This window comes from Oncorhynchus kisutch, linkage group LG19, assembly GCF_002021735.2.
Source record: "Oncorhynchus kisutch isolate 150728-3 linkage group LG19, Okis_V2, whole genome shotgun sequence".
Lineage (NCBI taxonomy): Eukaryota > Metazoa > Chordata > Actinopteri > Salmoniformes > Salmonidae > Oncorhynchus > Oncorhynchus kisutch.
The window spans coordinates 21,723,998-21,750,836 of NC_034192.2; the positions used below are offsets into that span (position 1 = coordinate 21,723,998).

Genomic DNA, 26,839 nt, shown 5'->3' on the forward strand with positions numbered 1-26,839 from the left:
AACCACCAACTTACCATCCTGAGACAAGGCCGAGTATAGCCCACAGCACAACCCAAGGGGGGGCGCCAACCCAGGGGGGGCGCCAACAATAGACAAACATAGTTTGCTTAATAAACTAATAACACACAAATGATTGTATTTTTCTTGTCTATTTTTTTATTTATATTTATTTCACCTTCATTTAACCAGATAGGCCAGTTGAGAACAAGTTCTCATTTACAACTGCGACCTGGCCAAGATAAAGCAAAGCAGTGTGACAAAAACAACAACAGAGTTACACATAAACAAACGTACAGTCAATAACACAATAGAATAATCTATATACAGTGTGTGCAAATGTAGTAAGAAATAGGGAGGTAAAGGCAATAAATAGGCCATAGTGGTGAAATAATTATAATTTAGCATTAACACTGGAGTGATAGATGTGCAGATGATGATGTCCAAGTAGAGATACTGGGGTGCAAAAGAGCAAAAAAATTACAATATAGGGATGAGGTAGATGGGTGGGCTATTTACAGATGGACTGTGTACAGGTGCAGTGATCAGTAAGCTGCTCTGACAGCTGATGCTTAAAGTTAGTGAGGGAGATATAAGACTCCAGTTTCAGTGATTTTTGCAATTCGTTCCAGTCATTGGCAGCAGAGAACTGGAGGGAAAGGTGGCCAAAAGAGTTGTTGGCTTTGGGGATGACCAGTCAAATATACCTGCTGGAGCACGTGCTGCGGGTGGGTGTTGCTATGGTGACCAGTGAGCTGAGATAAGGCGGGGCTTTACCTAGCACAGACTTGTAGATGACCTGGAGCCAGTGGGTTTGGCGATGAATATGTAGCGAGGACCAGCCAACGAGAGCATACAGGTCACAGTGGTGGGTAGTATATGGGGCTTTGGTGACAAAACGGATGGCACTGTGATAGACTACATCCAATTTGCTGAGTAGAGTGTTAGAGGCTATTTTGTAAATGACATCGCCGAAGTCAAGGATCGGTAGGATAGTTAGTTTTACGAGGGTATGTTTGGCAGCATGAGTGAAGGATGCTTTGTTGCGAAATAGGAAGCCGATTCTAGATTTAATTTTGGATTGGAGATGCTTAATGTGAGTCTGGAAGGAGAATTTACAGTTTAACCAGACACCTAAGTATTTGTAGTTGTCCACATATTCAGTCAGAACTAGAGGTCGACCGATTATGACCGACACCGATTATTGGAGGACCAAAAAAAGCCGATAGCGATTAATCGGCCGATTTGTATATATATATATATGTAATAATGACAATTACAACAATACTGAATGAACAATGAACACTTTTATTTTAAGTTAATATAATACATCAATAAAATCAATTTAGTCTCAACTAAATAATGAAACATGTTCAATTTGGTTTAAATAATGCAAAAACAAAGTGTTGGAGAAGAAAGTAAAAGTGCAATATGTGCCATGTAAAAAAGCTAACGTTTAAGTTCCTTGCTCAGAACATGAGAACATATGAAAGCTGGTGGTTACTTTTAACATGAGTCTTCAATATTCCCAGGTAAGAAGTTTTCGGTTGTAGTTATTATAGGACTATTTCTCTCTATACCATTTGTATTTCATATACCTTTGACTATTGGATGTTCTAATAGGTACTTTAGTATTGCCAGCCTAATCTTGGTAGTTGATAGGCTTGAAGTCATAAACAGCGCAATGCTTGAAGCATTGAGAAGAGCTGCTGGCTAACGCAGGAAAGTGCTGTTTGAATGAATGCTTATGAGCCTGCTGCTGCCTACCACCGCTCAGTCAGACTGCGCTATCAAATCATAGACTTAATTATAATATAATAACACACAGAAATACGAACCTTAGGTCATTAATATGGTTAAATCTGGAAACTATCATTTCGAAAACAAAACGTTTATTATTTAATTGAAATACGGATGGCATCCATAAATCTAAATATTGATGTTACATTGCACAACCTTCAATGTTATGTCATACTTATGTAAAATTCTGGCAAATTAGTTCGTAACGAACCAGGTGGCCCAAACTTTTGCATATACCCTGACTCTGTGTGCAATGAACGCAGTGACAACATTTGCAGTGACACAAGTGACACAATTTGCCTAGTTAATATTGCCTGCTAACATGAATTTCTTTAAAAAATATATACTCCTGTGCATTGATTTTAAGAAAGGCATTGATGTTTATCGTTAGGTACATTCGTGCAAGTATTGTGCATTATTCGCAAATGTGCTTTTGTTAAATCATCCCCCGTTTGGCGAAGTTGGCTACACTGTCTACCCTGTAATGTAAACTCACCCCATTCTGTACAAATGTGCGCAACCGCAACATTCAAACGAGGCTACAAAGAAAACTAATGTAGCGACTGTGTTGACGTCAAAATCGGGGGTGTGTACTAGGTTTCTATTGAGGCGTTGATCGACATGGTAATGGCTCTATAGTATTGGAGAAAAGTTGAAAAAACATAAAGCCACTACTTCTGTCTTACAATCTCTCCACCAGGTGTAGCACTTCTATCATCCTTTAAAAACAAGAAATGGACAGTGACGAGGTAAGGGGGATACCTAGTCATTTTTTTCGTCATCATTGCATGCGATCATCATTCTCAAAGCCGCCGTTTACTTTTAAGATCACTTTAGTGTAACGGATGTGAAACAGCTAGCTTAGTTAGCGGTGGTGCGCGCTAAATAGCGTTTCAACGATGGGTAACGATGCTTCGTGGGTGACTGTTGTTGATGTGTGCAGAGGGTCCCTGGTTCGCGCCCGGGTATGGGCGAGGGAACGGTCTAAAGTTATGTTACATTAGCACCGCCCTAAAAACCGATTCAAATTCGACACAAACCTTCAAATAGGTATGTAATGACACATTATATAAACTCTTTATAGTGTTTTATTTACATTTTAGAGGCGATAAGTTGGACAGATCGAGTGAAAAAAAACTATTTTCCCACACGACATCTCTCCTTCTCACGATCACGCATTAGTTTCCCTTCCCCACCCAGACCCGACGGGGCTCTTTGCCTGCTTGAATTATGCAGAAATGGGCAGCGTTTAGGTCATGTATTTGATTTTGTTGGAAAGGGGAGAAATTGTGCTTTACAATGTATTGACATTACAGCTTGTCTGGAAGTATTACGTTTTTGGGGCACTAAAATAAGGGCAATTGTACGGACCAAGGCGATGTACGAGTTTACGTTAGCAAGTTACTTAATCTAATAGTTGTTCCACCACACTTTCTCCCTCACCTCAAACGTTCCGAATGCCAGTAGTTTTTCGGTTACAGCACATGAAGTACGCTTCATCACCTTTTCATCCCCATGGTCAAGCTTCTCACCTAGCGTTACCTCTTCGTTTATCGTTCAGGGTATGCGCTGCTGTAACCTTCTCACCCCTGTCTCCATGGTCAGGCTTCTCACCTAACGTTACCTGTTCGTTATCGTTCAGGGTACGCGCTGCTGTAACTGTCAAGCTGCCTTTCCAGAGGACGCACTGATGCTGTAACTAGTGTCTTCAGGTGCTTCATTCTGTTGGGCTGAGCCTTGGATACAGCCAGAATGGCTCCAAACACGCATCACTCGTTCGCTTACAGCCAGTAGTGATAGTAATGGTAACAAGACAAGCAGTAACAAGACAAATCTCTTTATTTCTGCTGACACCTTAAATCAATTTGTTTTCCATCTGGGAATGTAGGTGTACATATCAAATGGCACCCTATTCCCTATGGCACTACTTTTAAGGCCCTGGTCAAAAGTTGTGTACTACATATGGAATATGGTTCCATTTGGCACGCACACTCTTCCGCCTTGAATAACATAATATGGTCAACATTGGTCATTTGCACATAATACCAACAGTCAGAAAGTACAAAACCTTTCAGTTGAGAATCAATTCATCTGGTGGTCTTCTCTATGGCGTCAGCCTTTGGAAGGAAAAAAAATGCCACAAACCATATATTTGTTGTTCATAGTCACTCACACAGATACCACATATGATACAGTGTCTGGTTCCACACACAGAGAAACAGAGGGAGCAAGTTCAGTATCTGCCTCTTACTCTGTCACAGTTCTTCTGTAGTCGACTTCACAGGAGGTTATAGAGACATTTATATTGCTCATTAATGATTGGATATGACTTGACATGTAGGTAGGCTATCAGAGGGTGAAATGTCATGGGAACAGGTTTGATCAGAACAACAGTCCCATGTGCTGCAGAGATAATGTAATACAAAAACAAAATGGCCTCCTGTCCTGAAACAGAACGTCTCACAGTCTTTCAAAAAATTCTGTCCAGTTTATTTTCTCATTTCTCTTTATAAAGAGTCTTTTCTTTTATGTTTGTACGATGGATCAGGCCACAGCGACAGGGGCCCAAGGATCAAGAGTCCTCCAGACACTGAGAAAGAAAGGTAACTCAAGAGGAGGGCGAGGGTGGATGATCACCTTTCAGCTCTAGATGAAGGCATGACCAAATCCACACATCTCCCGCTCTTTCTTTCTCCCCCTTGGTCTCAGGAGTCTGAGTCAGATCCGTTACTGCTCTCCCGGCTGATCTCAATCTGTAGCGAGGGCAGGTTGTCAAGCCGACTCTTCTTCATCTTGTGGGTCTGCTGTTCCTTCTGTTTGATCAAGGCCCCCCACACCTTCTGCAGTGCAGAGTCGTCCTCCTCCTCATTTTCCTCTTCTCCTTCCCGCCCCCCCAACCTGGAGCTGGCTGATCCCGACCCCGCACGGCGACTGGAAGGCTTCCGCTCGGGAACACCACCCTTATGGGAGGAGGGGCCGAGCCTGCTCCACAGACGACCTGGGGGAGGGAGCAAGGGTTAAATTTTAAAACACTTTCGGTGTCTTTTCAACTAATGTACTGCATTATTGACTAATAGCAGTAAATGTGTTTTTCTTCCTTACTTGATTTTCTGTCTTTGGACGAATCAGAGTAGAGGCCGCGGGAGTCTAGTTTGGCCATGCCCAGTCGGCTGTGCACATCTGTGATTGGCTCTCGGGGAGGGGGTGAGTCTCGGGAGGCGACAGGGGAGGCGGAGTGTCGTCTCTCAGGAGAGTAGGGTCTCTTCCCTAACCTCTGCCTCACATCTACACACAACACAAGGTTAAATACACTATACACACACAAACCAGAAAGAAAAAAAACTTATACCACATCACTGATATTAACCTGGTCCCCAGGATATTGCACACATAAGTCTGGGACATCAACGATTCAAAGTTGGCCTAAATGGGAGTGACCATAGATATCTTTAGACGGGTGGGTTGTTTAGCAAACGTGGAGCAAAACAGGTGAGTTGGCTTAGAATCAAAGGATTGTTGGCAACATGGAAACTATATTTCTTCTCCAAATCATTATTGAAAACAAATACATTGTTACTAGGTATGTGCATCTTTCCCTTTCAAGACGATTCGATGCATATCTATTTAGACACATGGGCTCCGATATGATACGTTTTGGTTTGATTTGAGGAATGAATCGATGCGATTCGGTGCACTAACATTTGTTGCATAAACACATTAAATTTCCATTCCAAATTAAAATCTGTTGCTGATGGAGCTCAAGAGCTGTCTCTCTCTGAGCTGGATCAGTCTGAGCCAACTTTTGTGTGTGTGTAATGTAAGTACAGTATATGTTGTATGTAGGCACCTGAGCTACGCCATAAGGGAAACTGGACATCTACCACCCCACTATCAGTTAGGGGGGGGGACACTAACTCATTTGTAATTTTGCAGATTAAAAGTGTTAATAGCTGGTAATGTATCAATATTTATATTTTTGCTATGACATAGTAAATTAATATATAGCACAACTTTGGAGTTCACCCGTCTCATAAATCACATGGTTTGGACTGTTTTGACAGACAGTGAGCTTCTGCTACACAATTTTCAGCGCATTTTATTAAAAATAATCTAGCAAATTACATTGGTTGTCATTCAACTAATAAAGCATAATCTTGCGCAAGCCATTTTACAAAATGCTTAAAGTGATACGCAGATGTGCTAGATCAGGACTAGGCCTACCTCTCAGTAAGGTTTGTTCGGCATTCAAAATGACTTGTAGATTAATGTCAACTGTCAACATAATTACATACAGTTCGACACTGAAGGAGAGGACAAAGTTGTCAAAAGATGAGGTATTTAGAAAGTAATTTGAGAAAATGTTTAGTGAACTGGCAATTAGCAAGGTTTGAATGGATTTTCTGACCGATGCATGCTACATTTGGGGTCCCGCAGACAAGTACCCAAATATCTTAAACATTTGAATCGGGGATTGATATGTACAGGTGAATCGTTACATACCAAATCCTTATTGTTGATGGTGAGCTAGCTAGTGAAATTTTGCCATATTAGCATAGATGTGACAAGAGTCAAAACACCTTGAAACAAGACATTAGTTGTGGGAGATGATTGGTTGGTAGATTAAGCCAATGCATGGACTTTTCCCAATCTTTCTGTATTGGCTAACAAAGACCAAGTTTGATGTGTTGGTCAAATAGAGTTTGAAATGTCTTGGAACTAGATTACATTGTTATTGACTGTGTAGAGTAGCAGATAACTGACCTGTCTTTCCACTACTGGCCACAGGGGTGCGCTGTCTATGCTGGGTGAGGCTGTGTCTTTTTTCCTCCAATAGCTGCCTCACATCCATCACTTTCTCCACTGCACTGCTTTTGGTCCCGCCTACTGATCCTCCACTTCCTCCTCCTCCACCAATCCTGTTCCGGACGCCACTACCCCCCAAGCCGCTGTCACTGCGAACAGAAGAGTGTCTGAAGAACAGACAGGGAGAACATCAACTATTAATTTACTATGTTACCTACGTTAAAAGTCCGCATTCTGCACACATAAGCATACATGGTCATGTCACCCACCTCCACACAAACTTTTGTCCACCACACACACTGACCGTATAGTCTTGAGGTTGGTCTCCACCTCGTCTGCATACATGGTCATCTTCATGCTCTTCTTGGGAGAGGGGGTTGAGATCATCTTGAGCTCCAAGTCATAGTCCATTTCGTCTGAGTCTGACGAGACAGAGGGGGAAGAGGAGGGCCTGCCCAAACGACTCCGCAGGGCCACCCCTGGACCTCCCCCCCTCTCCCTCTTCTCCTTCTCCTTGTACTCCACCACCCTGTCGTCTGAGTCCATGTCCTCCTCTTCCTCATCCTCCTCCTCTTCCTCTATTGGTTCTTCTGGTAGGTTGACCAGGTCAGCTGGAGAGACGGAAAGGAGGGCGAGAGAGGAGAGACGGAAAGGAGGGCGAGAGAAGAGATGGAAAGGAGGGCAAGAGAAGAGACGGAAAGGAGGGCAAGAGAGGAGACGGGAAAGAGGAGAGACGGAAAGGAGGCCCGAGAGAGGAGAGACGGGAAAGAGGAGAGACAGAAAGGAATGAGAGAGAGGGATAGAGGGATGAGAAGGAAAGGAAGAAAGAGATACGGAAAGGAGGGGGAGAAAGGAGAGATGAGATGGAAAGGAAGGGAGAGAGGAGAGACGGAGGGATGAGACGGAAAGGAAGGGAGAGAGGAGAGACGGAGGGATGAGACGGAAAGGAGGGGGAGAAAGACGGAGGGATGAGACAGAAAGGAGGGGGAGAGAGGAGAGACGGGAAGGAGAGACGGAGGGATGAGACGGAAAGGAAGGGAGAGGAGAGAAACGGAGGGATGAGAAGGAAAGGAGGGGGAGAGAGGAGAGGATGGAGGGATGAGAAGGAGGGGGAGAGAGGAGAGGATGGAGGGATGAGAAGGAGGGGGAGAGAGGAGAGCAAGAGGAAGTCACAGATTACCACTGTAGATAAATATATAAATGTTAGAGCATAACAATTAGGCCTGGTCTGTAAACGTTTGTGTGAGTCTTCCCACCTAAGTGTCTGTAGGATAGTATGAGTGTGTGTTCGTACCGGAGTGCGTAGGGCAGGGCGTGTGTTCTTACCAGGGATAGTGTGTGGGGGGCAGGGCGTGTGTTCTTACCAGGGATAGTGTGTGTAGGGCAGGGCATGTGTTCTTACCAGGGATGGTGTGTGCAGGGCAGGGTGTGCGTTCTTACCAGGGATGGTGTGTGCAGGGCAGGGTGTGCGTTCTTACCAGGGATGGTGTGTGTTCTTACCAGGGACGGTGTGTGTAGGGCAGGGCGTGCGTTCTTACCAGGGATGGTGTGTGTAGGGCAGGACGTGCGTTCTTACCAGGGATAGTGTGTGTAGGGCAGGGCGTGTGTTCTTACCAGGGATGGTGTGTGCAGGGCAGGGTGTGCGTTCTTACCAGGGATGGTGTGTGCAGGGCAGGGTGTGCGTTCTTACCAGGGATGGTGTGTGTTCTTACCAGGGACGGTGTGTGTAGGGCAGGGCGTGCGTTCTTACCAGGGATGGTGTGTGTAGGGCAGGACGTGCGTTCTTACCAGGGATGGTGTGTGTGTTCTTACCAGAGTGTCTATGTGTGTAGGGTGATGTGTCCCCCATGCTGTCCCCTATCAGGGGTTTCTTGCTCTTGCTCACGATTCTGCGCGTGTGATACCGTCTCTTCCTGCAGAAGGTGACAAAGATATTAGCAACAACATACCCACCTATATACTTCACCTAATACCAACATTATACCTTCAACGTCTAACCTAACCATATCCCCTCAACCTTCTAGACCAGGGGTATTCAAATCTTGCCCGATTTGATCTGGCGTATTGCTGGTTTTCTGTTCTAGCTGATCATTTACTTAACACACCTGGTGTCCCAGGTCTAAATCAGTCCTGATTAGAGGGGAAGAATTAAAAACGAACAGTGGAACTGGCTTCCCGGTCCAGATTTGAATTTGAGGGTTCTCGACTAACCAGTATGTCTTTTTTCCTGATAGCAGGAAGAGTGTCAAAAGGGACAAAAACCAAATTGAAAATCAGGGAAAACAGATGAGAAAAGTAGAGAGAGAGAGAGATAAAAGTTAAAGATAGAAGGTGGGGGGGCAGAATGACATGTTCAAGCAGAGGACGATAAACATAGATACAGGAAGGTGCAAACAAAGAAAAAGTGAAAGGAAAGAGAGAAAATGTTAGGAAAAAGTGAGTGAAAGAAACAAAAGCAGTACAATGTACAACAGTGTGGCAGAATATCAGTTCCAGTCAGCTATGGTGGTGCTGAGGATCTGGATGTACCATGATTGTTCTAAACCAAGAAAAACAAGAAACTAATTCAAGGAACTCAGTCCAGCTTTCAACAAACTCTTGAAGGTTGTAATAGTGGAATGCACAAATTGGGAAGTGCATCAGTTTTCCTCGTCATGTCAGTTATTGCATACCTTAGAGCTCTATTTATAACTTGTCAGAAATGTCCAGATCAACTAGCCCATGTCAGATGTTTTTTAGCCCATAGATTTGATTGTAATGGTTGTCACTCAAATATCACATGATTACATATGAGGTGGCAAAACGTATCAAATTGCAAGACATGTTTTTATTTTTTATTTCACCTTTATTTAACCAGGTAGGCAAGTTGAGAACAAGTTCTCATTTACAATTGCGACCTGGCCAAGATAAAGCAAAGCAGTTCCGACACATACAACGACACAGAGTTACACATGGAGTAAAACATACAGTCAATAATACAGTATAAACAAGTCTAAATACGATGTGAGCAAATGAGGTGAGATAAGGGAGTTAAAAGGCAAAAAAAGGCCATGGTGGCAAAGTAAATACAATATAGCAAGTAAAACACTGGAATGGTAGATTTGCAATGGAAGAATGTGCAAAGTAGAAATAAAAATAATGGGGTGCAAAGGAGCAAAATAAATAAATAAATGAAATACAGTTGGGAAAGAGGTAGTTGTTTGGGCTAAATTATAGGTGGGCTATGTACAGGTGCAGTAATCTGTGAGCTGCTCTGACAGTTGGTGCTTAAAGCTAGTGAGGGAGATGTGTTTCCAGTTTCAGAGATTTTTGTAGTTCGTTCCAGTCATTGGCAGCAGAGAACTGGAAGGAGAGGTGGCCAAAGAAAGAATTGGTTTTGGGGGTGACTAGAGAGATATACCTGCTGGAGCATGTGCTACAGGTGGAAGATGCTATGGTGACCAGCGTGCTGAGATAAGGGGGGACTTTACCTAGCAGGGTCTCGTAGATGACATGGAGCCAGTGGGTTTGGCGACGAGTATGAAGCGAGGGCCAGCCAACGAGAGCGTACAGGTCGCAATGGTGGGTAGTATATGGGGCTTTGGTGACAAAACGGATTGCACTGTGATAGACTGCATCCAATTTGTTGAGTAGGGTATTGGAGGCTATTTTGTAAATGACATCGCCAAAGTCGAGGATTGGTAGGATGGTCAGTTTTACAAGGGTATGTTTGGCAGCATGAGTGAAGGATGCTTTGTTGCGAAATAGGAAGCCAATTCTAGATTTAACTTTGGATTGGAGATGTTTGATATGGGTCTGGAAGGAGAGTTTACAGTCTAACCAGACACCTAAGTATTTGTAGTTGTCCACGTATTCTAAGTCAGAGCCGTCCAGAGTAGTGATGTTGGACAGGCGGGTAGGTGCAGGTAGCGATCGGTTGAAGAGCATGCATTTAGTTTTACTTGTATTTAAGAGCAATTGGAGGCCACGGAAGGAGAGTTGTATGGCATCGAAGCTTGCCTGGAGGGTTGTTAACACAGTGTCCAAAGAAGGGCCAGAAGTATACAGAATGGTGTCGTCTGCGTAGAGGTGGATCAGAGACTCACCAGCAGCAAGAGCGACCTCATTGATGTATACAGAGAAGAGAGTCGGTCCAAGAATTGAACCCTGTGGCACCCCCATAGAGACTGCCGAGGTCCGGACAGCAGACCCTCCGATTTGACACACTGAACTCTATCAGAGAAGTAGTTGGTGAACCAGGCGAGGCAATCATTTGAGAAACCAAGGCTGGTCGAGTCTGCCGATGAGGATGTGGTGATTGACAGAGTCGAAAGCCTTGGCCAGATCAATGAATACGGCTGCACAGTAATGTTTCTTATCGATGGCGGTTAAGATATCATTTAGGACCTTGAGCGTGGCTGAGGTGCACCCATGACCAGCTCTGAAACCAGATTGCATAGCAGAGAAGGTATGGTGAGATTCGAAATGGTCGGTAATCTGTTTGTTGACTTGGCTTTCGAAGACCTTAGAAAGGCATGGTAGGATAGATATAGGTCTGTAGGAGTTTGGGTCAAGAGTGTTCCCCCCTTTGAAGAGGGGGATGACTGCAGCTGCTTTCCAATCTTTGGGAATCTCAGACGACACGAAAGAGAGGTTGAACAGGCTAGTAATAGGGGTGGCAACAATTTCGGCAGATAATTTTAGAAAGAAAGGGTCCAGATTGTCTAGCCCGGCTGATTTGTAGGGGTCCAGATTTTGCAGCTCATTCAGAACATCAGCTGAACGGATTTGGGAGAAGGAGAAATGGGGACGGCTTGGGCGAGTTGCTGTGGGGGGTGCAGTGCTGTTGACCGGGGTAGGAGTAGCCAGGTGGAAAGCATGGCCAGCCGTAGAAAAATGCTTATTGAAATTCTCAATTATGGTGGATTTATCAGTGGTGACAGTGTTTCCTATCTTCAGTGCAGTGGGCAGCTTGGGGGAGGTGTTCTTATTCTCCATGGACTTTACAGTGTCCCAGAACCTTTTTGAGTTAGTGTTGCAGGAAGCAAATTTCAGCTTGAAAAAGCTAGCCTTGGCTTTTCTAACTGCCTGTGTATAATGGTTTCTAGCTTCCCTGAACAGCTGCATATCACGGTGGCTGTTCGATGCTAATGCAGAACGCCATAGGATGTTTTTGTATTGGTTAAGGGCAGTCAGGTCTGGGGAGAACCAAGGGCTATATCTGTTCCTGGTTCTACATTTCTTGAATGGGGCATGTTTATTTAAGATGGTTAGGAAGGCATTTAAAAAAAATATCCAGGCATCCTCTACAGACGGGATGAGATCAATATCCTTCCAGGATACCCCGGCCAGGTCGATTAGAAAGGCCTGCTCGCTGAAGTGTTTCAGGGAGCGTTTTACAGTGATGAGTGGAGGTCGTTTGACCGCTGACCCATTACGGATGCAGGCAATGAGGCAGTGATCGCTGAGATCTTGGTTGAAAACAGCAGAGGTGTATTTAGAGGGCAAGTTGGTTAGGATGATATCTATGAGGGTGCCCGTGTTTATGGCTTTGGGGAGGTACCTGGCAGGTTCATTGATAATTTGTGTGAGGTTGAGGGCATCAAGTTTAGATTGTAGGATGGCTGGGGTGTTAAGCATGTTCCAGTTTAGGTCACCTAGCAGCACAAGCTCTGAAGATAGATGGGGGGCAATCAGTTCACATATGGTGTCCAGAGCACAGCTGGGGGCAGAGGGTGGTCTATCGCAGGCGGCAACGGTGAGAGACTTGTTTTTAGAGAGGTGGATTTTTAAAAGTAGAAGTTCAAATTGTTTGGGTACAGACCTGGATAGTAGGACAGAACTCTGCAGGTTATCTTTGCAGTAGATTGCAACACCACCCCCTTTGGCAGTTCTATCTTGTCTGAAAATGTTGTAGTTTGGAATAAAAATTTCTGCATTTTTGGTGGTCTTCCTAAGCCAGGATTCAGACACAACTAGAACATCCGGGTTGGCAGAGTGTGCTAAAGCAGTGAATAGAACAAACTTAGGGAGGAGGCTTCTAATGTTAACATGCATGAAACCAAGGCTATTACGGTTACAGAAGTCGTCAAAAGAGAGCGCCTGGGGAATAGGAGTGGAGCTAGGCACTGCAGGGCCTGGATTCACCTCTACATCGCCAGAGGAACAGAGTAGGAGTAGAATAAGGGTGCGGCTAAAAGCAATAAGAATTGGTCATCTAGAACGTCTGGAACGGAGAGTAAAAGGAGGTTTCTGGGGGCGATAAAATAGCATCAAGGTATAATGTACAGACAAAGGTATGGTAGGATGTGAATACAGTGGAGGTAAACCTAGGTATTGAGTGATGAAGAGAGAGATATTGTCTCTAGAAACATTGAAACCAGGAGATGTCATTGCATGTGTGGGTGGTGGAACTAATAGGTTGGATAAGGTATAATGAGCAGGACTAGAGGCTCTACAGTGAAATAAGCCAATAAACACTAACCAGAACAGCAATGGACAAGGCATATTGACATTAAGGAGAGGCATGCTTAGTCGAGTGATCAAAAGGGACCAGTGAGTGGAGAGGTTGGTTGGGGGTCACGGCGATTTAGACAGCTAAATTGGTAGCAAGCTAGCATAGGATGGAGGTCTGTTATTAGCCACCTCTTGCGTTCCGTCAGTAGATTAGTGGGTTTCCGTGTGGTAGAGGGGATTAATCCAAATCACACAACAACAACAAAAATAAAAACAATAGATATAGTTATAGAGGCCCAAGAAGAAAAATAAATAAATAAAAATAAAATAAAAATAGTCCGATTGTCTATTCAGATAGCAGCCGATAAGACAGCCAACGGCTAGCAGGCCGCAGATGGGCGCCCAGGCAACGTCGCACCGGAGGAGCCAGCCGGACAACTCACTCGGGTAGACAACGTCGGCAGTCCAGCTGTAAGGCCCGGTGGGGCTCCTCGTAGGCAGCAAAACGGGTCCGGATAGGTGACTGCAGCCCAGGAGTGATTGATGGAACTCTTCAGCTGGCTAGCTCCGGAACAATTGATGTTAGCTCCGGAATCGACAAAAGCCGATAGTCACACAGATAGCAGCTAGCTAGCTGTGAGATCCAGGTATGAATGTCCAGAGCCAGCGGCCGAAATCCAGGGACATGGAGAGAAAAATTGGTCCGGTATGTTCCGTTCCGAGCCGCGCCGTACAAAACTGGCGATAGATTCTCGAGCCAAAGGACAGCCGATGACCACAAACCGTAGTTAGCTGAGTACTAACGATTAGCCAGTAAAGAAGCTAACTAGCTTCTGAACTAGCTTCTGAACCAGCTTCTGGCTAGCTCCCGGCTAGCTTCTGGCTAGTCTCTTGGAGGATTACAGATCTGAGGTAAATAATACCTTTTTTTATATAAATATAAATTGGTGAAGCAGATTGCAGGAGAGTGTTCTGAAGATGAGTTTATGGAAAATAAAAAAAATTGGAAAAAAAGTTGTAAATATATATATATACAGTGCCTTGCGAAAGTATTCGTCCCCCTTGAATTTTGCGACCTTTTGCCACATTTCAGGCTTCAAACATAAAGATATAAAACGGTATTTTTTTGTGAAGAATCAACAACAAGTGGGACACAATCATGAAGTGGAACGACATTTATTGGATATTTCAAACTTTTTTAACAAATCAAAAACTGAAAAATTGGGCGTGCTAAATTATTCAGCCCCTTTACTTTCAGTGCAGCAAACTCTCTCCAGAAGTTCAGTGAGGATCTCTGAATGATCCAATGTTGACCTAAATGACTAATGATGATAAATACAATCCACCTGTGTGTAATCAAGTCTCCGTATAAATGCACCTGCATTGTGATAGTCTCAGAGGTCCGTTAAAAGCGCAGAGAGCATCATGAAGAACAAGGAACACACCAGGCAGGTCCGAGATACTGTTGTGAAGAAGTTTAAAGCCGGATTTGGATACAAAAGATTTCCCAAGCTTTAAACATCCCAAGGAGCACTGTGCAAGCGATAATATTGAAATGGAAGGAGTATCAGACCACTGCAAATCTACCAAGACCTGGCCGTCCCTCTAAACTTTCAGCTCATACAAGGAGAAGACTGATCAGAGATGCAGCCAAGAGGCCCATGATCACTCTGGATGAACTGCAGAGATCTACAGCTGAGGTGGGAGACTCTGTCCATAGGACAACAATCAGTCGTATATTGCACAAATCTGGCCTTTATGTAAGAGTGGCAAGAAGAAAGCCATTTCTTAAAGATATCCATAAAAAGTGTTGTTTAAAGTTTGCCACAAGCCACCTGGGAGACACACCAAACATGTGGAAGAAGGTGCTCTGGTCAGATGAAACCAAAATTGAACTTTTTGGCAACAATGCAAAACGTTATGTTTGGCGTAAAAGCAACACAGCTCATCACCCTGAATACACCATCCCCACTGTCAAACATGGTGGTGGCAGCATCATGGTTTGGGCCTGCTTTTCTTCAGCAGGGACAGGGAAGATGGTTAAAATGGATGGGAAGATGGATGGAGCCAAATACAGGACCATTCTGGAAGAACCTGATGGAGTCTGCAAAAGACCTGAGACTGGGACGGAGATTTGTCTTCCAACAAGACAATGATCCAAAACATAAAGCAAAATCTACAATGGAATGGTTAAAAAATAAACATATCCAGGTGTTAGAATGGCCAAGTCAAAGTCCAGACCTGAATCCAATCGAGAATCTGTGGAAAGAACTGAAAACTGCTGTTCACAAATGCTCTCCATCCAACCTCACTGAGCTCGAGCTGTTTTGCAAAGAGGAATGGGAAAAAATTTCAGTCTCTCGATGTGCAAAACTGATAGAGACATACCCCAAGCGACTTACAGCTGTAATCGCAGCAAAAGGTGGAGCTACAAAGTATTAACTTAAGGGGGCTGAATAATTTTGCACGCCCAATTTTTCAGTTTTTGATTTGTTAAAAAAGTTTGAAATATCCAATAAATGTCGTTCCACTTCGTGATTGTGTCCCACTTGTTGATTCTTCACAAAAAAATACAGTTTTATATCTTTATGCTTGAAGCCTGAAATGTGGCAAAAGGTCGCAAAGTTCAAGGGGGACGAATACTTTCGCAAGGCACTGTATATATACGGGAAACGACAAGACGAGGACAAAAAGACGTCTGAACTGCTATGCCATCTTGACGACAATTAGCATTACAACAGCAACATTTTCTCTGCACCCCATGACAAAATGTGTACAATTGCAGGAAATAACCTTTAAATATTTTCTCTCCCCCAACAAGAGGGGTGTGAACAGTTTGTTTCATGAACAGTGGTTGTGCCCATAGAAATAAACGGGGCACAAGATATTCGTACATGTGGAAGATGTAGTGAAATAGTTTGGGAACCCCTCGTTTAGCACACTGTCCCCCTGAATAACCATGGAGAGACACCACAGGGTGCCTATCCAGCATGTATTAATAAAATCAGTGTTGGCCAAGGAAGCATCCGTGTGTGTGGTTACCAGGAGTTGCTGAGGATGCCCCTCATGCCTCCGTAGTTCGGGTTGCCGTACTTCATGTAATATCTGCTCTTCCTCGCAGCACCCAGCTCCTTCTTATCACCTGAAAACACAGAAAGAAAACAGTCACAATCCTAATACAGTGCCTTCAGAAAGTATTCATATCCCTTGAGCTATTCCAATTTTTTTTGTGTTACAGCCTGATTTCAAAATGGATTAAAATATATATTTTTCCCTTACACACAATCAGGTTGGGAAATGACAACCCACGGGTAGATTTTGGCATTGGCGTTTAAGAATGACTATTTCACCAGCCACATTGGCAGGTGGGGTCCCAATGAGCATTTGGGAACATAAAAAAAAATATCTATCCAAAGTCCAAAATGTAGAAGTAGATCAAATTAACCCAAAAGGCTACTAAATTGTGACTTTTTCCTTGTGTTTCTTCGTTTTTAATCACATGCTAGCATGTTTTTCAATATTAGTTAGAGTTTTCTGCAATTGTCTGCTGCTAGCTAAGAGATAAGGAGATTCTCACGAGGGCCCCCATTACCACAGTAAACCCCTCATTTAAAAGGGCAGCTGATCATTTTGGTCTCACCTAATGACTCAAATATTTGGGGTACATTGTGTTTGATTGAGTATGGAACACTCCAAAAACCTATATTACACTTTTTGTAATTTCTTATTAAAACACACATATACTTTCATTGTGCTCCTAAATTTGTGCCAATAAATTTAAACTCACAGTGCATTACTCAGATTAGAGGTCGACCGATTAATTGGGGCATTTTGAACGAGGGAAACTGAGTCTAGCGCGCCAATGAAACATACTTTTTTGGGATATAAAGAAGGACTTTATCGAACAAAAGGACCATTTGTTATGTAGCTGGGACCCTTGTGATTGCAACCAGATGAAGATCTTCAAAAGTAAGTGACTTATTGTATCGCTATTTCTGGCTTTCGTGACGCCTCTGCATGGTGGGAAAAATGTATGTAATGCTTTTGTGTGCGGGGCACTGTCCTCAGATAATCACATGGTGTGCTTTCGCCGTAAAGCCTTTTTGAAATTTGACAATGTGGCTGGATTAACAAGAAGTTAAGCTTTTAAATGATGCATGACACTTGTATTTTCATGAATGTTTAATATTATGATTTGTCATTTGAATTTCGCACTCTACAATTTCACCGGATGTTGTCGAGGTGAGACGCTACCGTCCCAATGATCCGTAAGAAGTTAAAGCTTGGTCGCAAATGGGTTTTCCAAATGGACAATGACCCCAAGCATACTTCCAAAGTTGTGGCAAAATGGCTTAAGGACAACAAAGTCAAGGTATTGGAGTGGCCATCACAAAGCCCTGACCTCAATCCCATAGAAGATTTGTGGGCAGAACTGAAAAAGCGTGTGCAAGCAAGGAGGCCTACAAACCTGACTCAGTTACACAGCTCTGTCAGGTGGAATGGGCCAAAATTCACCCAATTTACTGTGGGAAGCTTGTGGAAGGCTCCACCTGAAACATTTTACCCAACAATTTAAAGGCAATGCTACCAAATACTAATTGAGTGTATGTACATTTCTGACCCACTGGGAATGTGATGAAAGAAATTAGTAAAAAACTGAGTTTAAATGTATTTGGCAAAATATTTTATTAAAGTAAAGTATTTTTTTTTTAAACGTCTATTTTTCTATATACACATCTTGTGCATTTGAATGAAATCAACTATATGCACTGAGTGCGTCTGAAGCTTTAAACTAACTGTTTGATTAAATAATTAAGACAAATGACTAGAGGGAGTCTGACCGCAATTGATTTTATTGTGCCGCCTGACTCAGACTTGCGTTGTGTTAAATGTGTTAAAAAAAGACTGAGTGACAGAGTGACAACAGGTGCTAGTCACAGTCACTCAAATGTTTTTTGTTTTTTTACACAGAGACAACAGGTGCTTGTTGTCACACTCTCCCTGATGCAGCAACCACCACACATCAACAGTGTGTGCTGTCCGTGTTGCTGAAGCTGCAACAATAATTTCTGAATTAAATTGTGTTACCGAAATCCCTAATTTGTTTGGGAAAAACATTCCCTGTTCCCTCAACCCTTGCTCTCTTTACGTGACACATGTATGCTTTGACTGCATGTGACTAATAGGGCCTGACCTATAGCATACCATAATCACATAAATAAATTGGTTATAAACTCAGAACACTAACACGTGACAGCAAAATGATTGCAGAGGACATGACAAACTCGAAAAGGAGGAGGAATATGAGGAATATTTACTGTTTGCGCAGGAGGTAAAGGGGAAGTCAGATGTGTGGAATAAGTTTGACTGGTTGTGGAAAATACTGGAGATCAAGAATAATGAGTAAGCGCTGTGTGCATATTGTATGTGCCATACAGGTGCTGTTAGATTACAATTTTAAAAAATTGACAGTTCGGAAGAATGCAAATACTAAATAAAGCATAAGTTTACCAGAGAGAATGTTGTAACGTTATTTTGTAAAGCCTTCATTACAGCAAAGACTAAAAACAAGTCGCATTCATTCGTGAATGCAATTTCCAGCCTATTTATTATTTACGCGAATTATTCAATGGTCACTTTGTTATTTCAAAATTAAAATGCTTGATTGCATTTCACATCATCAATGACTGGGATTTATACATTAGTCTAAATAAATACAGAAATATAGGCCTAATTATTATTTACATAAGTATTCAGACCCTTTGCTATGAGCCTCAAAATTTAGCTCAGGTGCCTCCTGTTTCCGTTGATCATCCTTGAGATGGTTCTACAACTGTGGTAAATTCAAACTGAGCAATCAGGGGAGAAGGGCCTTGATCAGGGAGGTGACCAAGAACCCGATGGTCTCATCGCGCACCAGCGACTTCTGTGGCGGTGACCAAGGTTGCCAGGTGCACGGTGTTTCCTCCGACACATTGGTGAGGCTGGCTTCCGGGTTGGATGGCGCTGTGTTAAGAAGCAGTACGGCTTGGTTGGGTTGTGTATCGGAGGACGCATGACTTTCAACCTTCGTCTTTCCCGGGCCCATACGGGAGTTGTAGCGATGAGACAAGATAGTAGCTACTAAACAATTGGATACCACGAAATTGGGGAGAAAAAGGGGTAAAATTACAAATTTAAAAAAGAACCCGATGGCCACTCTGACAGAGCTCCTCTGTGGAGATGGCAGAACCTTCCAGAAGGACAACCATCTCTGCAGCACTCCACCAATCAGGCCATTATGGTAGAGTGGCCTGACGGAATCCACTCCTCAGTAAAAGTCACATAACAGCCCGCCTAGAGTTTGCCAAAAGGCACCTAAAGAGTCTCAGACCATGAGAAACAAGATTCTCTGATCTGATGAAACCAAGAATGAACTTTTTGGCCTGAATGCCAAGCACCACATCTGGAGGAAACCTGGCACCAAACAGTGACTGAGTTATGACTATCCAATCTTACTCATCACAAATAGTAGGCTAACTTACACAAGTCTGAAAATGTGGTGATACTGTACATAGAATTTTTATGGTTAAAATTTGCTTCCCCAAACATAACTCACTCGCCGCCTAGGCTAGTGAATTTGCTGTTCGTTACTTGTCTTGTTGGCTGAGGAAACGTAAATGTGGACAGTTATTCTAACATATTCAAAGTGCGTGGTAAGGACACATGTCATTGCATCCTAGACTTGCATGTTCTGTTAAGATTAATTACCATAATCTAAATGTGATTTCTGTCATTCTGAGCACCGTGGGAGAACTAACTAATCAGGGTACGCAGCCAATGCATATGGGTCCGGTATATTTCTCAAATGTCCGGTAAATTTAAATGCTGTCGGTCAAATGTCCGGTGCCACATATTCATTAGGGAGACCCTGGTGGGTGTGTGTTTGTGTCTCTCACCGTGAGTGGCCAACCTCAGGAAGAGTTTGTTGCCCTTGAAGGGTTTGATGGCCGGTCGTAGGTCATTCCGGAGCAGAGACTCACTCTCTGCCTGAGACAGCAGGTCCACCTCAAATGCACACACACAAACACACAGGTAACTAATATGCAACATTTCCCCACACACCCACAGTCTTGAACACAGTTTTACCTGGGTGGTCTCGGGTTCTGTTTTCTTCTCTGTGTCTCCCTCGCAGGCTTTCCCCTCATTCTCCTTCACCATCTCTTTCTCCTCCTCATCCACCTCTCCATCATCGTCATCCGAGCCTTGTTCTCTGCGAGCTGAGACAGAACAGCAAGCAACACTCATTGACAAATCACATTATGTACATGCCTCATATGACTGACAAACCACACTGACCACAAACACAACATCGCAGTCCTGACCAACACAGAATTACCCACTACACTAATCATAAAACATACAAAGACAGTGAACATTGGAACATGGACACACAGCACACTCACCCTTGCTCTCCTGGGTGGGATCACCAGGTTCTTTGGTGCGGTCTGTCTCCGTGGTAACCCCCTCTGGGTCAGGCATGCGGCTGATGTTGATCAGAGCCCGGGTGGAAGTGACATCATCCAGCCACACCACATTACCTAGGAAACCATATTTAACGGCATGTTAAAAATAGCCCACTTGTTGTCAGTCACTTCTGTGTGTGTGTTACTCACAGGAGGTGTCGTCAATCCACTCGATGTGTGCTGGAGGGTACTCCTTAAAGTAGCCAAACACATCCTGGGTGCTCATATCATCAACACCCGCCACGTGCAACGCCTCCAGGCGCAAGTTAGGGATAGCTGAGAAATGGAAGGAGATTCAGTATGTGCGCAATATCGCGGTTTTCGTTAGTATCGTGGCAAGGAAACAAATCACGAAGCAGATTTAACTTCTTTAAGAAAACAGCACTAATGTTGGAAACAAAACATGTAATCCAGTCACATGTAAACGTCCCTTTTTCAGGACCCTGCCTTTCCCATGCTTGTTCAATGAACCATAAACAATTAATGAACATGCACCTGTGGAACGGTCGTTAAGACACTAACAGCTTACAGACGGTAGGCAATTAAGGTCACAGTTAAGAAAACTTAGGACACTAAAGAGGCCTTTCTACTGACTCTGAAAAACACCAAAAGAAAGATGCCCAGGGTCCCTGCTCATCTGCTTCAACATGCATTAGGCATGCTGCAAGGAGGCATGAGGACTGCAGATGTGGCCAGGGCAATAAAATTGCAATGTCCGTACTGTGAGACGTCTAAGACAGCTCGACAGGACAGACAGCTGATCGTCCTCGCAGTGGCAGACCACGTATAACAACACCTGCACAGGATCGGTACATCCGAACATTACACCTGCGGGACAGGTACAGGATGGCAACAACAATTGGCCGAGTTACACCAGGAACGCATAATCCCTCCATCAGTGCTGACTGTCCGCAATAGGCTGAGAGAGGCTGGACTGAGGGTTTGTAGGCCTGCTGTAAGGCAGGTCCTCACCAGACATCACCGGAAACAACGTCGCCTATGGGCACAAACCCACCGTCGCTGGACCAGACAGGACTAGCAAAAAGTGCTCTTCACTGACGAGTCGCGGTTTTGTCTCACATGGGATGATGGTCGGGTTCGCTTTTATCGTCAAAGGAATGAGCATTACACCAAGGCCTGTACTCTGGAGCGGGATCGATTTGGAGGTGGAGGGTCCGTCATGGTCTGGGGAGGTGTGTCATTTCAGACTGAGCTTGTTGTCATTTTGCAGGCAATCTCAACACTGTGCGTTAAAGGGAAGACATCCTCCTCCCTCATGTGGTACCTTTCCTGCAGGTGCATCCTGACATGACAATGCCACCATACTGCCCGTTCTGTGCGTGATTTCAGTGTTCTGCCATGGCCAGTGAAGAGCCCAGATCTCAATCCCATTGAGCACGTCTGGGACCTGTTGGATTGGAGGGTGAGGGCTAGGGCCATTCCCCCCAGAAATGCCCAGGAACTTGCAGGTGCCTTGTTGGAAGAGTGGGATAACATCTCACAGCAAGAACTGGCAAATCTGGTGTAGTCCATTAGAAGATGCACTGCAGTACTTAATGCAGCTGGTGGCCACACCAGATACTGACGGTTACTTTTGACCCCCCCTTTGTTCAGGGACACATTATTCCATTTCTGTTAGTCAGTTTGTGTCTCAGTTGTTGAATCTTGTTATGTTCATACAAATACTTACACATGTTAAGTTTGCTGAAAATTAATACAGTTGACAGTGAGAGGACGTTTCTTTTTTTTGCTGAGTTTATTTATTTTCCAAGCTATAATACACAATATTTTACATACAGTTGGTTTTTAAAGGACAAAAGTGTAGTCTGCTTTGTGTTTTCATTTTTGCCATGGAACAAATATAGCGATACTAGTCACAGCCCTAGTGTTTAAGTGATAAAAAGCCAGGTACGTGTGTACCTTTCATCTTTATACAGCACTTTGTGTGGGTGTGTGTGTAAATACAGTACCTTCAGAAAGTATCCATACTCCTTGACTTTACACATTTTGTTGTGTTACAGCCTGAATTCAAAATGGATTAAAAACCTACACACAATACCCCATTACAAAGTAAAAACCTTTATTGAAAATTAAATACAGAAATATCTCACTTACATGAGCATTCACACCTATTTGTTCTGACAGTCCAAATTGAGCTCAGGTGCATCCAATTTCCTTTGAATCCACCTGTGGCCAATTCAATTGTTTGGACATGATATAGAAAATAAACACCTGTCTATATAAGGTCCCACCGTTGATAGTGCATGTCAGAGCAGAAACTATGGCTGTGTTCAAATACCCATACTAACATACCGCACATTACATAATTAATGAGTATATACTACATTCTATTAGTTCATTTTAGTATACTGTAAACAATTGGTACCGGAAGTTGATGCTGTTGCTATGCAACCTCTTGCTAGCATAACAAATGACTAGCTAAACATTTTACGATTTTTGGTGTGTTCGTAAATTCAATCTGCAGTGCCAGAGTGCGATCTGGGCGTTTGTAAATCCAGAGCGTTGTCAGATTGTACATTCAGAGCGTTTCGCTCTCGGAGCGTTCAGAGCGCACACTAGGGTAGATGCGAGTGTTCAACGGCAGTCAAGCACCCAAGCTAACTGGCTAACGGTGGCTAGCTACTTCCAGACACAATTGAGAGAACACCTTTACCATTATACTCACCATAGCAGAGCTGGTTAGGCTGTTTTCATGTTATCCAGAGCGTTGGTGACCAACTGTGCTGCTGGCAACAATTTATTACTGGGTTTTTTTGCTGACATTTACTGACACCGGCCATATTCAACAGTGCGCGAGAGCGCTCTGAAATCAGAGTAGATAGCCAGAATTAACAATGTCCATTGAAACGCACAACGACACCACTTAGCTAAGAATTATGTGAATAATCAAGTCAATAAAAGTTGGTTAGTTAGTTAATATACTGCCTGCCAAGTTCGATGTATTAGTATCCAACTAACGTTAGGCAACTAGCTAATAAACCGGTACATACTGCTATAATGCTATGCGGTTTGTAAGGATAGCGTAGCTAACAAATTGTCAGCCAACATAACGTGTAATTTAACTTATTACATTGCTCAACATTTTCTTAACATTTGTCATTATTTCAATTAATTTGTATTCGCTCTCATCGGATTCGGCTGCATATTTTCCGCTATTTTCTTCAAATCTGAAAACGTGAAGCCACTGACATTTCCTGAAGAATTGCATTATGGGCCCTAAAAGTAGGTAAATAGTGTCCTCTACACGTATACCTCGCATTTTGGCAAATTTAGTATGACATCTGGGAACTTTTGGCATACTTACTATATCCATACTACGACCAATACTCAATTCACATCACAAATGTTACGGTTAGTGCGGTCAGTATGTGTATTCGAACACAGCTAACTCCATGAAGTCCAAAGGAAATGTCCATAGATCTGCGATAGAATTGTGATGAGGTATATATCTCGGGAAGGGTATAAAACCATTTCTAGAGTGTTGAAAGTTTCCAGGAGCACAGCTGTCTCGATCATTGGGAAATGTAAAAATGATGGAACTACAGACTCTGCCTAGAGCTGGCCATCCAACCAAACTGAGCAACCGGGCAAGAAGGACCTTGTCAGTGAGGTTGCCAAGAAGCCAATGACCACTGACAGAATTAGGCTGAGATTGTTGTCCTTTTGGCAGGTTTTCCCGTCTTGACAGCTCGTCTCGAGAGAGTGGCCAGACGGAAGCCACTTCTTAGAAAAAAGGCACGACAGCACACCTGGAGTTTGCAAAAAGGCATGCGAAAGACAGATCATAAGGCAAATGATTTTGCGGTCTGATGAGACAAAAATATGTATCCATTGAATATCTGGAAAGACTTGAAGATTGCTGTTCACGACCGCCAACTTAACAGAGCATGAGAAAATCTGCAAGGAAGAAAGGGAGAAAATCCCCATATCTAGATGTGCAAAGGTGAGACAAACATACCCAAGAACTCAGTGGTGTAACAGCCACCACAAGTGTTTCTACATAGTATTTTCTTATGTAAATGTTATTTCTGTATTTCATGTTCAATAAATTTCCAAAAACATGTTTTCACTTTGTAATTATGGGTTATTGTGTGTAGATGGATGAGAAAAATATATATTTAATCTATTTTGAATTCAGGCTGTAACACAAAATGTGGAATACGTCATGGGGTATGAATACTTTCTGAAGGCACCGTACGTGTGTATCTACCTTTCTTCATGGTGTCTCTGTCCAACACCACATTCTTCTGGGCCAGGTTGGCCTCTGCACGGAAGTGGAACCTTTCCGCTCTCTTCTCCTTCCTCTCAATCGCCTCCTAGAAACACAAACACAGTTATGGCAAAAATTGTTATGGCAGTTAAGTTTAACTGTTGGTTTACCCTCTCACGTTTGTGTAATGGAACTCGTATTAGTGTGAATGTTTGCCAGATAACTTTCAGGTGTGGTTACAATACCGTACCTTTGATGTGACATCGATTCCAGTGATGAATGTGCCAGCTTTGTTCTCATACCGCCGACTTGTGTCCTGGTTAAATATCAACAAATATGCAATACATTAGAGACGCACTTTCTTACTGTGGGGTAGCCTAGATAACAATGCACTGATCTGACAGCTTATGTTTGTTCTGAACAATGAATGACTGTCGACAAAACAAGAAAGTGTGCATTCAGTCTATCATACAACCCCCCCCCCCCCCCCCACACACAAAAAAAAAGCTGGCAAAAGTGGCAAGATCTCGCACCAAACCTCTGTCCTTGGGGATGTTACAACGAGTTAGCTAACTAGTGTAACTGACTAGTACGTTGTATTATTAACTATGTAGCGAGGGGGTTTCTGTCATGAAACTTAACGTCTGGTGAATTAGCTAGCCACCGGTAGTTAAGCAGAGTTAAATGCTAAGATAGCCGTTGTTTGTCATATAATATGTAACGTTAGTTTGCTTACGCTAGAATCAACAATATACTGTAACAACACAGACAGGTATGATGTTAATATCAACTAGCTACACTAGGTAACACTAGCTAGTCACTAGCTACCGAGCTATCTTGTTAGCTCAAGGCACGCTGAGCTCCTCCAATACCAAGGCAATATTCACAGGCCCACGAAGGTACGCGAGCCCGCGATCTGGTGAGGCCTACTTCCCTCACCGGCAACAATTCCTTCAAAGACCGGTTAACGGGGATGTTTTCCACCTCGAGTTCACCCTCCTCCACCTCCATCGGTTCAGATTCACGGACACCTCGGTCCGAGTCTGAATCCGAGTCCGATTCTGAGTGGTCTGGCCCACTCTCTTGCTTTACCGACACCCGTAGACTGCGCACTGCCGCCATGGTCCTTGCACTCCGTCCGCAAACGCTTTCGAAGCAGGAAGACGTGAGTGTGCAGGGAAAGGCTATACGGACACGCCTGGTGCCTAATTTGAGTGAGAGTGCTGTGTGAGAGTCGAGTCAAAGACAGTACAGTAAAAAATAAATAATAATAGCCATTCAAAAAAGTAGTTGCATATCTGGGAGTTATTGTCACAAAGGACAATGAGCCGTGTGAAATCAAATCATGAAAGCCAAAGCTACTCTTAACAGTTGACTTCAAAGAGATGTATATACACGGAACAAAAATATAAACGCAACATAAAGTGACAGTTTAAATGGGATATTCGACAGATATTTGCGCTTTCGTGATGTCATGATGTTGGAAAAATTGCGCACAACATTGCACAGTCTGATTTTCATGATTTTGACATGTATTTGCTTTCCAAAGTTAATAAACATGTGGAAATGTGAGCAGCATTTTTTATTCTTAGTTGAATTAGTTATATAGCTCCTTGGTCATGTGACCTAAATTCATGTAAAATCAAGTAAGATGAAAATGGACAAACTAAAGGGTGTGCAATATATAAGAGTAGTCAGTTTACATTCTGCACCTTGTTTGAAGACATTAGGTCACATGACCAAGGAGCTATTGAAATTTGAAAGCTTGAAAATGTCATGTAAAATCATGCGAGATGAAAATGGACAAATGGTGTGCAATGTGTAGGCCCACTGAGTGTACATTCTGCACCGTGTTTGAAGTCATTAGGTCACATGACCAAGAAGCTATTGAAATTTGAAGGTTTGAAAATTAATGTAAAATCGAGTGAGATGAAAATGGACAAACTAAAGGGTGTGCAGTGCGTAGGACCACTGAGTGGACATTCTGAACCTTGTTTGAAGTCAGTAGGTCATATGACCAAGGAGCTATTGACATTTTTAAGTTTGAAAAAGTAATATAAAAACGTGT

General features: G+C 43.3%; 1 protein-coding gene across 2 annotated transcripts; it reads right to left on the bottom strand.

Annotated features, from left to right (window-relative positions):
• Positions 1 to 3,618: 3,618 nt before the first annotated feature.
• Positions 3,619 to 26,100, bottom strand: ncbp3 (nuclear cap binding subunit 3). Of its 2 annotated transcripts, XM_020452235.2 has the most exons (13): positions 25,711 to 25,997; positions 25,022 to 25,087; positions 24,772 to 24,877; positions 20,691 to 20,816; positions 20,481 to 20,615; positions 20,164 to 20,294; positions 19,974 to 20,082; positions 16,078 to 16,177; positions 8,413 to 8,513; positions 6,905 to 7,211; positions 6,559 to 6,767; positions 4,900 to 5,082; positions 3,619 to 4,795 (listed from the first exon to the last, which is right to left on the bottom strand). In XM_020452235.2, the coding sequence occupies exons 1-13, from the start codon at positions 25,891 to 25,893 to the stop codon at positions 4,503 to 4,505; spliced, it is 2,049 nt and encodes a 682-aa protein (XP_020307824.2). In that variant the 5' UTR covers positions 25,894 to 25,997; the 3' UTR covers positions 3,619 to 4,502. The 2 variants fall into 2 exon arrangements, with proteins under 2 accessions (XP_020307824.2, XP_031653629.1); XM_031797769.1 differs by having other exon boundaries at positions 19,974 to 20,294; positions 25,711 to 26,100.
• Between the last annotated feature and the right edge of the window lie 739 nt (positions 26,101 to 26,839).